General features: G+C 43.8%; 1 protein-coding gene across 3 annotated transcripts in view; it reads left to right on the forward strand.

The window, feature by feature from the left end:
* ESR1 (estrogen receptor 1) overlaps nt 1–9981 on the forward strand; it is a 230185-nt gene extending 220204 nt beyond the window's left edge. For all 3 annotated transcript variants that reach the window (XM_040965414.1, XM_040965415.1, XM_040965416.1), the window contains 2 exons: nt 5517–5700; nt 9370–9981. In XM_040965414.1, coding sequence (XP_040821348.1) covers nt 5517–5700; nt 9370–9604 — 419 coding nt within the window. In that variant the 3' untranslated portion in view covers nt 9605–9981. The remainder of the gene's footprint in view (nt 1–5516; nt 5701–9369) is intronic.
* The last annotated feature ends 3483 nt before the right edge of the window (nt 9982–13464 follow it).

Raw genomic sequence — 13464 nt, forward strand, 5'->3', positions numbered from 1 at the left:
GCAAATGAGCTGGGTTTTATTAAAAGTCTATTGTTACGCTGATCCCCTTTGTCATACAAATGAGGAAAGACAAAGTGGATGGCTCTCTTAGGATTCCGTTACCTTCAAGGCAAGTGTATAGTCCAACGCTAGAACTTCAAAGGCCCTGGAGACAATGTCCATTGCCTAAACAGCAAAGAAGGGATGATGGATGAGAAAGGAAGAAACACCAGGGCCCAGGTGGCCTAGTGGCTAAAGTCTTCCCCTAGAATGCAGCAGGATCCCATATGGGTGCCTGTTGTAATCCCAGTGGCCCTGCTTCCCATCCAGCTCCCAGCTTGTGGCCTGTGAAAGCAGTCAAAGACGGCCCAAAGCCTTGGGACGCTGCACCTGTGTGGGAGACCCAGAAGAAGCTCCTGGCTCCTTGGCTTTGGATCGACAGTCGCTGTCACTTGGGAAGTGAATCATCAGATGGAAGATCTTCCTCTCTGTCTCTCCTCCTCTTTGTATATCTGACTTTGCAATAAAATGAATTTTGTTTTAAATTAATAACACACAAGAAGCTATCAAGAAGAATGTGAAAAAGAGACAGTTTCGATGAGAGCTAGAAAGAGCCCCTACATGCTTTCAACATGTACTTTTTTTTTTATTGTTGCTTACATTGTATTATGTAGTACAGTTTTATAGGCACTGGGGATTCCCCCCACCCCTCTCATACCCCTCCCCCCATGGTGGATTCCTCCACCTTGTTGCATAACCATAGTTCAAGTTCAGTTGAGATTCATTGCTTGCAAACACTTGCCTAGCATAAAGTTCAGCGTCTTATTGTCCAGATAAGTTCAGTGGCCTCTTGGGGAGACCTTCTATGGTCTGAAGATAGGTCTAACAGAGTAAAGATCCGGTCAGTTAAAAGCCCCAACAAGGCCTCAGTATCAATATACAACATTATGGAATTAATTGACATAGTATTGGGTAAACAATATGTTAAAAATAATGCAAGTTCCCTTCTTCGAAACATCTGGGTTGAGACAGTATCAATGACAGGTTCAAAAAATAACAAACAACCAAACAAAAAATTACAGGTTAAATCAAGGCAAACATGTGGTATCTAATCTTTTGGGATTCGCTCATTTCCCTTAGCATTATAGTTTCCAGTTGTGCCCATTTAGCCACAAAGAACTGCATTTTGTTTTTTTTAATAGCTGAGTAGTATTCCATGGAGTAGATGAACCAAAGCAGATCTATATTCCAAAGTGAAATTTCAGTTGGTGGTTCGGAGGCAATAACTCAATACATCAATGTGTACTAGTTTATACCTGTCAGTTCTAATTTTCATAAGAACCTTATATAGCCACCACATTTACAAGCACTTGTGTTTCTGTAGTACCTCTACATTCTCCTGAAGTCATTACAACCGAATGGACAGTTACAGTTTCTGTAATACACTCAATGGCAGGTTGCATGAAGTGAAAACTTTAATGACTTGGAGAGAAAGTATTCCATTTAACTTCCCTCTCTATAACCAATTCAAATCCTGGACCTTTTGGTTTTAGGTTTGCAAAAGCTTTTTGAAGCTTGTCATTTCAAATTTGCATTTACTTTAGACCAGTAGGAGATCGAGGGAGTATGGGGAAGGTCCTTGTCCTTCCAGGATATCCACCACAGCCCTTCCCAGGGGTGGCAGCAGAGACAGCAGGCTGGGGAGAGAATCACCCCTAAGAGCAAAGCACTGCGCATAGGCAGTACATCTGGGGCAACAGCCCCTTAGTCACTGGAGGCATCTCCAGCAGAAAACCCAAAAGGCTCACATGCCAATTATCTACTGGATCTTCTCTAAGCACTGGAAGTTGTTTCTTATCCTTGCCTAGTGGCAGCTTTCTGGCACTGGCTGTTCACAGCCGTCAATGTAAGGAGTTTTCTTTGCTATCTTTTTCCTTTTGATCTTTTACTTTTTTTTCTTTTTTAAATGAAGCAGTCACAAACTGAATTCTCTCAGGGTCTGTTGAATCACTCTTCCCTTTGGAAAGAATAACAAAAGCATGGCCTTACTTGAAATATTTGTCCTAGTGCTTCTGGTAAGCTGCTAGCCTCAGCATTCCTCAGTTCTCCCTGAACAGTCAGCAGTGGCCCCTGGGGGAGATCCATGCTGGAGCTGACCGGGGTCCCCTGATGGTGGCAGTGCTGGCTTCTGCTCTGTCATGCATTGGCTGCAGTGGTAGTGTGGCACACCTTCCTCCAGCTGACTTCATTATCTGGGAAAGCACTGAGGAATGGAAAAGGGGTTTCCATGGGTGAAGCCTGAAAATGGGAATGAAAGTGTGTTGCAGTAGAATGAGGAGGTGAGAGCGAGCAGCAGGCAAAGTTATGGAGAAGAGGCACTCAGTCACCAGCTCTCTGATAGATACTTCAAAGGGTTCCTGAAATGCAGAATTAGAAGTTTGGTTTATTCTGGAGCAGAGTTTGAAATCCATGTGCAGCTTTTCTTTAATCATCCGCATTCCCATGAACTTGTGGGAGACCCCTGTGCATGTGGACGCCATGTGGTTTACTCCCCATTCCTTTCCCCATGGCCTCTGCCCAAGACACCCAGGATTGGACAAGATGCTGAGTGCTCAGGACCTCAGATTTGCCTGCCAAGCTTCGAGACTGGCTAACAACATGCAGATTTTTTTTGTTGCTGTTGTCTTCAGGATGTTAGGCAGGCCCCCGAGTTGCAGAAGCTTGTCTGGTTGCACGTATCCTTCTCCGGGTCCTTGCTGCCTGCTTACTGGCCTTGTGCTGCTGGGAAAGCAGGTATCACCCCATCCGGGCTGGCACAGGCGACCAGGAACATGGGAATTAGTGCTGCTGTAGCAGCTCCCCAGTTACTTCTCAGGAGCAACAGGTAGCAAACTAGAACTGATTTTTGCCAGAAAAGACCAAAAGATGATGGCTGCTGTTGTCAATTACTGGCATTTTCAACAGTGCTGTATTTTTATGTGTAAGTATATTGGTGCAGCTAGGAGGCATCTGCTGACAAGAATGAGATGATAAGCTGTATTGGTGCCAAAACAGGCCTGGAGAAACAGGCTTGCTCGGAGAATGGCTCGTATCCTCAAAGTCCATGATAAGAAAATTTGCTCTCCACAGGCTATAGCTGCCTTTCAAACATTAACACTTGAAAGGAATGCCTGTCTCTTCATAATGTCATGCACTCAATAATTCTCAATAAATGCATTCCAGATGAAGGAAGACACATGTGTTATGTACACACTGAAGGGAATGGGGAACTGCCAGCCCAAGAGAAGGTTTGATTGCTGGAGCCTGGGTGCCAAGTCTCTTACCTCTTTGGAAAGAACACCATGAAAGCCCATTCTTAGGAATTGCTGCAATTCTATCCCAGTGTTCTTTAACACTGGGCACACAGGAGCATGCATTGTGAGAACCCCCAAGCACTTGGATTCTCGATTTTTGGGTTTCCTTGAACAAGGAAAGGATTATGGTGAATGAGGGCAGCATCCTGGGTGGTGACAAAGAAATTGGTACAAAGTACATCTTCCAATAGGACTAATTCATCTCTGTGGCCTGGATGGCTTGCTGGGGTGTTCAGCCAGAGGCAGAGCCTCTGAGGGATGTGGGGCTGAGGTGTTTTTGATGATACAGGACCTGGAGAGGCAGAAGCAGACTGCAGCTAAGGCCACCCCAGACTCCAGCTCCCAGCACATACCTCCCTGCCACCTACATCGTCCAAGCCAATCCCATGGCTGTTGGATGTCTGCCTGTCTTTCTCACGGGCACGTTCTTCCCTCTTAGCAGTCCAGATGGAATATAATGAAGTCATCAAGCAATTTTTCTGCTGCTTACTCATTCTGAGCTGTGTTTGCTTTGGATCATACCTGAAACTGTATTATTGTACTCTACAGCAGCTAAACTCCTAAAACCCTCAGCATTCTGTTTGTGTTGCTGTCATTGGGGTTGGTTTAAGCCTTGGCTCTTTGGGTTGGTTTAGGCCTTGGATATTTTCCATTCTAGGCAATGACAACCCCATCTAGTGTAAATTATGCTGGGTAGGTGTTTTTCTTGCCAATCTCCAGGAAGCTGATGGGAGCAGTAATTCCTCACTACATGACCACTGTAAACACTTAGAAGCTTTTAATGTGAAGGCACTAAAGAGGGTGGAGACAGAAAAAAAATTGTGTGTGAAGTGGTCAGCATGTACAGTGGTCAAAGTACAGAATATGTAGTTTGATACGTTCTGTGCCATCTGGCTCCTGGCCGGCAGTGTGACAATGCAGGCTGTAGCTTATTTCTGGGGTAGATGGGTGCTCTGAAGACTCTCTTTGTGACCCATCCTGCCCTGCTCTAATTCACCTTCATCATCCTCATGCTGAGCACACAACTTACCCTTTCAGTTGTAAAAGAAGCCCAACTTGCATTATTTTGAGCAAAAGGGAATTTGTTGATTCATATGTTAGGAAGGATACTGTGAAAGAACTAAGGTCAAATGACAACAGTCAAGTAGTAGGACCCTGCACTGCAACCTTGATTGATTTCCATCTCTTGCTGTCTTCTTTTCTCCTTCCTTCTCTCTTGCCTTGCTTCTGTGTCTCCCTCCCTCACCTTCCTCTTCCTCACACCCTCTCACTCCCACCATCTCTGCTGCTGAGATACATACAGCTATTACTCTGTGTGATGTGAGGAAGGATGTTAAGAATCCTGTACAATTGTCATTATTCCAGCTTAGCAACCCTGGAGGAAAAGTATCCTTTCCTACAGCCTCTATAGTTCATATAGAGAAAGTCTGTGTGTCCAGGGTAAGACTAATGCTATCTAGAAACCTGGAATACCATGATCACATTGACTTTGACCTTGTCTATGTGTGGCCCTGAGATCAGAAGAAAAAACATGAGAAAACACGCATGATAGTGTTCCCAAAGTCCCCATGTGTCCACTCATATCACAAACCTTTCAGTTGAGGTTGAAAAGTACTTAGGCGTCAAACTTCACTCTAAACAGAGAAACAAATTAAATCCTATTTGGAAACTTAACTTTCCTTTCATATATCAGTCCTTCTTCAATTTCTCTTGTGAATTTCACCAGGAGTTTCTGCTGCCTCCATGTTCTTTACTGGCTGTGGAGTCAGCAGACTGTGTCCCAGTCTGAGTTTGGTGACTGCTGTGAAAGTTACCTCTGTTGGTTAATGCATTCTCTGTCTACATTTTCTCCATTTTACAGCGATGGCTTCCTCTCAGGGTTGTTTCAGTGTTACGTGGGCAGTGCATGCTGATATCTCTTTGAGAAGGAGCAGTAGCCATCTCTGTTACGGCCCTGGTGCCCAGTTTCTGTCTGCACAGGCAGCCATGTTGGTACCTTGATGCTCTCAGACATGTTTGTTCATTAGGAGTTGCACATGGTTATTTGCTCCCAGGTGGGTCTTAAACATCCCCAGTGTTGTCCTACACTATGCAAGGACAAGATTGTGTCCCATGGATTGTCCAGGTCCCCTAGACCACATCCTCTATGAACCTTTCTCTTTCTTTCTCCCCCTGCACATTCAGGAGTGTACACCTTTCTGTCCAGCACCCTCAAGTCTCTGGAAGAGAAGGACCATATCCACCGTGTCCTGGACAAGATCATAGACACCTTGATCCACCTGATGGCCAAGGCAGGTCTGACTCTGCAACAACAGCATCGACGCATGGCCCAGCTCCTCCTCATCCTCTCCCACATCCGCCACATGAGGTGAGACATCTATGCATGTTCCCAAAAGAGACAGACACAGAGCTTGCTGAAAATCTCGGGGAGCGCTGGCCTTGCAAGACTTAAGCCTTGAAATTGCTCCTGGTACACAGTAGGTGTGAATGCTACTGGAAGGGGGGGAGTAAAAGAATGGAGCATTGAGTCTGCCAGGAGCTTGAGGCAAGAGCAGTAGTTGGTTTGAAGTCATATGAATGTTCTAATGGCAGCACGTGGGCTGTGTATGGAGGCATATACAGTGAACAGGGGAAACAGGAAGCCAATCAGGGGAGCTCTTTGAGCCTACTTCGCAGGCACGGAGCACACCCATGGCTCTTTTCACCTCATTGTCATCCTAGTTACCCTGGAAAATCCTAAATGACGAACTTCATTCAGGCCAGATGCCTCATTTAGAGTCAATGCAGACTCTCCCATATCTCTCAACCCCCTTCTTGTCACCCCATTGCCAATATCTCAGTTCAAGTCATCACCGTTTCCTGCTGGCTGTCTGCCCTGGTCACCCACCACATCTCCCTGTCTTTGCTTTTGGTTATTTTTTTAATTTGCTATTCATGATGTGGTTGTATGGGATGATTATTCTAAAGCCAAATCAAATCACTCTATCCTGTGACATAAAACTCCTGAGTGGCTTCCTGTTGACTTGAAAGATACATCCCTACTTTTGTGTAAGCTACTCCTCATGATCCTGCTTTGCGAGTCTGAGTTTGTTGCCTATGATAAGCTGTTGTAGGAGGCACCTGGGAGATTACACTATAGAGTGCAGACTGGCAGAACAGACCCGTTTATTGCAGCTCGGTTCATACATATGTCAGACATGTGGAGGGGAAGACTCAGCTTTAAGCCACGGCTCAGCAGGTTGGTGAGATGATCCTGGTTAGGCCAATGACATGGCAGAATGTATAATCAAGGATCATAAAAACCTGGCAGAGGCTGTGATTTTTTTTGAGCTGTAATCAGTCCAACCTATTAGTGCTTAGGTATCACTCCTTGTAGGAAGCATCCTCTGATTCATTTGACCTAGCTGAGACTTACGTTCTGTTTTCCCTCTTACAACTGACCCTTTTCTGTCTTACATGATACTAAACCATGTGAAGAAATTATCATCTGTCTTGCATGCTCTTTGTATCCAGTACCACCTAATGCAATGTTGGGCAAAACAGACAGAAGGGAATTTCTGTAAGACTCAAGTAGAGATACCAGCAGAGTACATAATTGTGACAATGTTAGCCATGTGCTTTGACTGCCAAGAGCCTAGGGTGTGCCATTCTCATATGCCACGCTGATCCACCAGGGAAGAAATGAAGAGTGGTAGGTTCTTTTCTTCAGATTCCAGAAAGGCTATGAGAATGGCATGAAGTGATGACACACTAGATGGAGCCCAAGTGACCTTGGTCTCATGCTGGCACCCAAACAATGGAACAAGAGTTCCCTCTCTTAGTGACTGGGAGTGAAGGACTAGAGTGCACAAGAGACATTGGATTGATTTATACAGAGCCTTTAAATCTTGAGTTTATGGCTCAAGTTTGTTCCATCAAAGCCACAGGTGCCATCCTTTCTGGAGCCACTCTTGCAAAATCTGACTTCTTTTAGAAATAGATGCATCTTTTTTTATATTTGTATTGCCACAAGTGTCAAACAAAAAGCCTTACACATTGTATGGGTTCTCAGTATTATCGGTGAGCAAACAAATTAACAGATGAGTGGATGAAGAAATGAATTGTGGCAGCATTTTCACTGCCTTACAAATTCAGAATTCGCAAGGGAGAGGGTTCCACCCTTGGCAAAATGTTGAGGGAATGGTTGTAATCTCTGTTCTTAGGACTCGCATTTGCCAGGTAGAGTAAGAGTCTGCATCACAGTAGCCGTTTCCATAGGTTGCTGCCCCTTTATCTTTTTGATTATCACACAGTAAATAGGCAGTAAAGGGATTAGGGATCAGAATAACATGCCCTCTGCCATGTCCTTTGTGTAAACCAGTAACCTAATCATTGGAGAAAATGCGTGGGGGCATACTCCTTTATCAGGGAAAAGTTATTTCTCATTGTTGCTGTTGATAGAAACGATTGACTTTTTACCCTCCTTTTCTGCTTACGAGCACTTAGCATGCCTTATTAGTTAATGCCCCACATATTTGCAGTACATAATCATGCAGTACATATCCAGCTCTGATGGATTATGCTGGCAGTATTTGACAGATGGCAGCTGTGATGAAAGAACTGTGTGGATTCAGCTGGAATTGTGTGCAAAACTGGAGAGGTGTGGTTAGTGTATTAAAAGCTCAAAATTTTCTGCCTCCCTCTCTCTCACACACACATACTCATGCAAATATTTTGGTGCCTTATTGCAGTTAATCACAGATCTCTGTTTTGTTAGCTTGGACTCAGCCATATGGTGCTAGTCAGAATGCAACAGTGGGTTTCTTCTGATTGTAAATATGATTCATTAGGTTTTAGAAAGAAGACAGCAGCGGGTCCAGGGGTCCAAGGGACATTCAACTTTGACAGCATTTTAAATGAAAAAACAAAAGTAACACTTAAACATCTGATTGTGTTGCTGGCTGGTTTGACCCAGTGCTTTTCTCAGTGGCTTTCCCCTTGCTAGTGATGTAGTAACTTTCTAAGACATATTGGTAATACCTACTTATGATGTATATTTCCTTTGGAGAAAAAATCCAGGTGGATAATATTTTTTTCCTTCATGCTTCCACCCCAGTGGTGTGGTGGGGACAGTGTTATAACTGGTGGAGGAAAAAGAGAGAGGGAAAAATTATTTGCCTACATTCCCCTCTTACCATTTGTCCCATTTTCTGAGTCTTTACCAAACATGATCTGTGTGTAGGGATGGGAGATGGGGATACTAAACAAAAATACAGGGGAATTACAAAAAAAGTTGACAATAGAATTGTAAAATCAGTTTATTTTTCACATTTTAAAAAATAATGTGCTTTTCCCATGAACTTCTTGAGGGCCGTTTGTAGGCAGCCAACATTTTTGGTTGATAGTTGTGATAAGGATGGAGTAATGCAAGACAGTATTTGTGGCTGCCAGGGCTTCAGACAGTGGTTATAGATCTCATAGAAGGAAAGGTGCAACTGGCATGAGGCTAACAGTGGGTATAGATCACATACATGTGGGAGAGCCTAATTCCTGTAAGTGGCAGCACAATGGGCTCTGTGAGGAGAATAAGGGAATAGGAGAAAGATGAGCTCTGTGAGGATACAGAGGCAGAATTTCTGGATGCTGCATAGCATACACAGAAAACTCAATCTCCTGCTGAGGCCAGTGAGAGGCCATTAGAGACAGATAAACTGCATTTAGAACCTCAAGGTAGGTCGGCTTCCCCCATTTTGGGGACAGAGGGAGGTCTCACTTCGGGTCACCTGCATAACAAAGTCCCTGGAAGAGGCTGAAGGGAGTGGTTAGGAGAGTAGGACTGCCCTTACAGGAGGTGGGAGATGACAGCTATGCACATACATTTGAAACCCAGGCTGAAGATTCAGAGTCTTTTGCCTCTGCAGCCACCAGCTAAAAGTGGTTCTTTAAACAGTGGAGAAGGATTGGAGTCTCTCTGGGGTTCTTGCTCTGGCTTGCTGGAGAGCCCAGCCATCCTGAGGTTCAGGCTGTCTCATGTGGTCCTTTCTTTGTTTTTCTGTAGTAACAAAGGCATGGAGCATCTGTACAACATGAAGTGCAAGAATGTGGTGCCCCTGTATGACCTGTTGCTGGAGATGCTGGATGCCCACCGTCTGCATGCTCCAACCAACCGTGGAGGTGTGCCCATGGAGGAGCCCCCTCAAGGCCAGATGACGACCACCAGCTCTGCTTCGGCACATTCCTTGCAAACTTATTATATCCCCGGAGAGGCTGAGAACTTCCCCAGCACGATCTGAGAGCTCCCCACATCCCCACAGGTTCTGCGAATCCCTGTAGCATTTTACCCATGCCATGTATCACTTTAGTGGAATTCTGTCTCCAGCGCATAGTTCAGCATGCATCTACCACCAGTGGCTTTCTAATATGAGTGGCCATTCATTTGCTTGCTCAGTTCTTAGTAGTGGCACGTCTTCTGTTGGGAACAGCCAAAGGGATTCCAGGGCTAAATCTTGGAAACAGCTCTTTCCCCACCTTTGCTCCATGATTAAGCAAAAAGGATTCCTGTAGCTCTTGCTGACAGAACTCAGTCCATGGGATGACTATGTGCATTTAATCTACTTGTTGAGCCAGGCCTGGGGAAGAGACAGTATCACCTCTGAAAAGCTCTAAGAATAAGACTGTATAATTGTAATGGCTCTAAGAATAAGACTAGGAAGGAATTTAAAGTGACTCCTTTCACTGCTGGCTGGGGGAAAGCTAGCTCAAGGGTTTGGTCTAGCATTCTCTTGTATTCCTATAGTCATGCATCATTTGCTGACAGTGATGACATTTGTCACTTCACTGCATGACTAGCACAAGGTTTGGTTGATCCATTGCCCCTATAGGAATACAAGATGCATGGGGGAGGGGGGAGATTCCATACCTGTCGAGACTATTGCACCTTAGTACCTTGCACCTCAGGCTTCAAACACTACTGCTGGCATTCTATGGCACCGCAAACAGGTCCTGGGTTCCCATTCACTCTTGGTTCCCATGGACTTATGGAAAAGAATCAGTGGAAAGAATCAGTCACCTCTACTGTCGACCAAGCCAATCTCACCATACAAGGAATGGGTTCCAGTTTTACTGTCTTCATTTTCATTTTTCAAAACAAAATCTCCTCCCGGGAATTGGAGCAAAGTTGACTTTCAGACCTATTCTGATCAAGTAGGGGTTGAGGAGCATTGGGGATGGGGGTTTCTGAGGGGGCATCTTGAATCTACCCATAGTGGATGCTCTACTTGGCTCATCCTTGTATCAGCCAGCCAATGAATGACCCAAGACATTTCACTGAGCCAACACCCTGGTGATACTTTTTAAGCCCTGGGGTACAGGGCTAAGTAATAAATGTGTATCATGACTGTGTCTGCTAGAGGAGAGAGCTGAAGGGAAGTGGGATAGGAACTACATCAAACTATGAGGCATGTTGAGCCTTTGCTCAGAGTCATTTGGCACAGCTGGCAGCTTCCAAGACCCTGCACTTAGTAGCAGGGCTGCACAGGTACACACTGAGTGGTTCTCCCATTCTGTCTTGCTTGGCAAAGCCAAGATGGGAAGCAGTGTAGTGGGTACTTGTGTTCCTTCAGCAGGGCTGGATAGCTGGAATCTGACTACTCACCACTCTCAGGCTGCCAGGCACCTGGTCAGACTCATGTGCCCTTGGTGGTTTAGAGATGACCCAAAATCAGGGTTTGGCTTTAGAATCCCTCACAACACTCTCCATGGCCCATGTCCTTACATTTCATAAGGCAGGATAATCAGAAGGCCAAAACTGGGTCACAGGAATCCTTCGACCCTTGGAAAAAAAAAAAGGCTTATCCCACACACAGGGAGGACTGCCCTGGGTCTTGGCTTCTCTAGTGCAATTAGAAGTTACTATTTTTTAGTTCACTAGAAAGAAAGTAAACTTTTACCTTTATTGCTTTCACTGCCTACAATTTCAACCCTGTGGAGAGATGATGTAAGCCAAGACCCAGGTGAGCTGCTAAGCTCTCTCCATGTGCTCTGTCTGGTTAAGTGTGTTTCACTGTTTTTGGATTACCCAGTTAAGTGAGCACCAAAGAACTGGGACTGGGAGGGCCAAATAAACTGTTTTTATTTTTCACATATGTGTTTCTAAATTTGAAGATAATTTCATGTATCTGCATTAAGAATATGTTTAAGAGCACGATTCTTTTGTTTGTTGAAGAGGCACCTTATATAGTATAATATATATTTTTTTGAAATGGCATTGTTTATCAGACAATTGAATGTAATGATTCTGTTCTGGATTTAATTTGGGTTAACATGCAAAAACCAAGAAAAATATTTAGCTTTTTGTGTATATTTTTCAAGGTATCTTGTCATGTATGCAGTCATGGATGCTTAAAGCCTGGTGATTATTCATTTAAATGAAGATCACATTTCATATCAACTTTTGTATCCACAGTAGATGAAATAGCACTAATCCAAATGCCTATTGTTGGATATTGAATGACAGACAATCTTATGTAGCAGAGATTATACCTGAACAGGAAAATTATTCAGGGCAGCTAATTTTGCTTTTACCAAAATATCAGTAGTAATATTTTTGGACAGTAGCTAATGGGTCAGTGGGTTCTTTTTAATGTTTATACTTAGATTTTCTTTTAAAAAAATAAAAAGAAAACCAAAAAAAATCTTTAGGACTATAGATGATGTAATACCAGCTAAATCCAAACACTAAGAGGGTTTTACATTATTCATCTAATGTGCTTGTATTCATGTTAAGATATTACTACATTTGAAATGGGCAGAGAACATCAGATGGTTGAAAGGTTAGCCCAAGAGTCTCAAAGTCTTGGAAATTTCTTTTGAAGCTGATCTGAAGTGCCACTAATGGGCAGCTTTCTCCAGCTGATGTTGTTGTGGGATGGAGGGGACCTGCTAGATTATGTTACCTGTGCCATTTTTTTCACTCTGAGGAAACTTCAAGTTGCAAAAGGCTGATTCACCCGAGGAGTCTAGGGAGAATCGGAAAATGGGCCAGGGAATTTGGAGAATGGGAACTATGGTAATAAAAGTTATGAAAGTATTCTGAGGCAGATCATTTCTGGTGCCTGGAGTGTGCACCAGGTTTTAGTAATCGAAATCTGCACTACTATCCAAAACAACAGACTCCATTGGCAGCCATTCCCCAAATGGCAGCATTAATTATGGAAAGAAAACAGGCCCCTAGCTTTGAAGTCCAAGGAATAGCGCGTGGCTCCATAGTCTTCTCAGCTCTTGCTTAGGCTGTTGCATAGATCCTGTAAAGTTACCATGCAGCAGTAGGAGAAACAAAGTCATCCAAAGAGAAAATCCCACTGAACTACATTGTAGAATCTAACACTTAAGTAAGTGCAGCCTTGGTTTGCATTTCCTTAATCTAACCAGGGCATTTCCCATGTCTTTAGCTAGCTGAACAGATACCATAACATTTGCGTTTAATGACACTTAGGTAGTCTCACATAGAAATCATCTACTTTGAAGTGCTATTGTGTTAGGCTGTTGGTTTAGAATACCCCTATCCCTACATGAAAGCAGTTACAAATCTCTTATCATACTTTTCAACTGTGATATGGACTGTGGACTTTGGGAACGATTACAGAACTGTGATAATGTCCGATATTCACAGGCAGATTAGCATGGAGAACCCAGTTATTGGAAAGGTAGATGGAACAGCACAGTAGCTCCCAAGGCAACCAGGAATCTCTTTGAGGAAAAAACATTTACTCATTCTCAACTGAAGCAAATGAATTTACCTTTGGTCCCAAATATCCATCGTTTCATCCGTGTGACTGTTGTTTCTAGCTGCATTGCCTTTACATCTAAAGAGTATGGCCTCTTTTTAAGTCATTCAAAATTGTTTCATAAGTAATTGCTGCCTCTAATGTGGCACTTCAATTTTGCACTGTCCTTTGAAAATTCAAGACAAATTTCTATTTTTATTTTGCATCCAGATGTGCCTGAATTTTTAAAATATGTAAATGCTGCCATAGCCCAGATCCATGTTTCATATGTGTATATGTGTACAGAGCTGTGCACCCTGGAAACAACATACAGTCCCATGAGCAGGTGCCTACGACACGGACCCCTTTGTGTTCGCAGAGAGGTCATT

This window comes from Ochotona curzoniae, unplaced genomic scaffold, assembly GCF_017591425.1.
Source record: "Ochotona curzoniae isolate NIBS_2020 unplaced genomic scaffold, NIBS_Ocur_1.0 scaffold_3890, whole genome shotgun sequence".
Classification (NCBI taxonomy): domain Eukaryota; kingdom Metazoa; phylum Chordata; class Mammalia; order Lagomorpha; family Ochotonidae; genus Ochotona; species Ochotona curzoniae.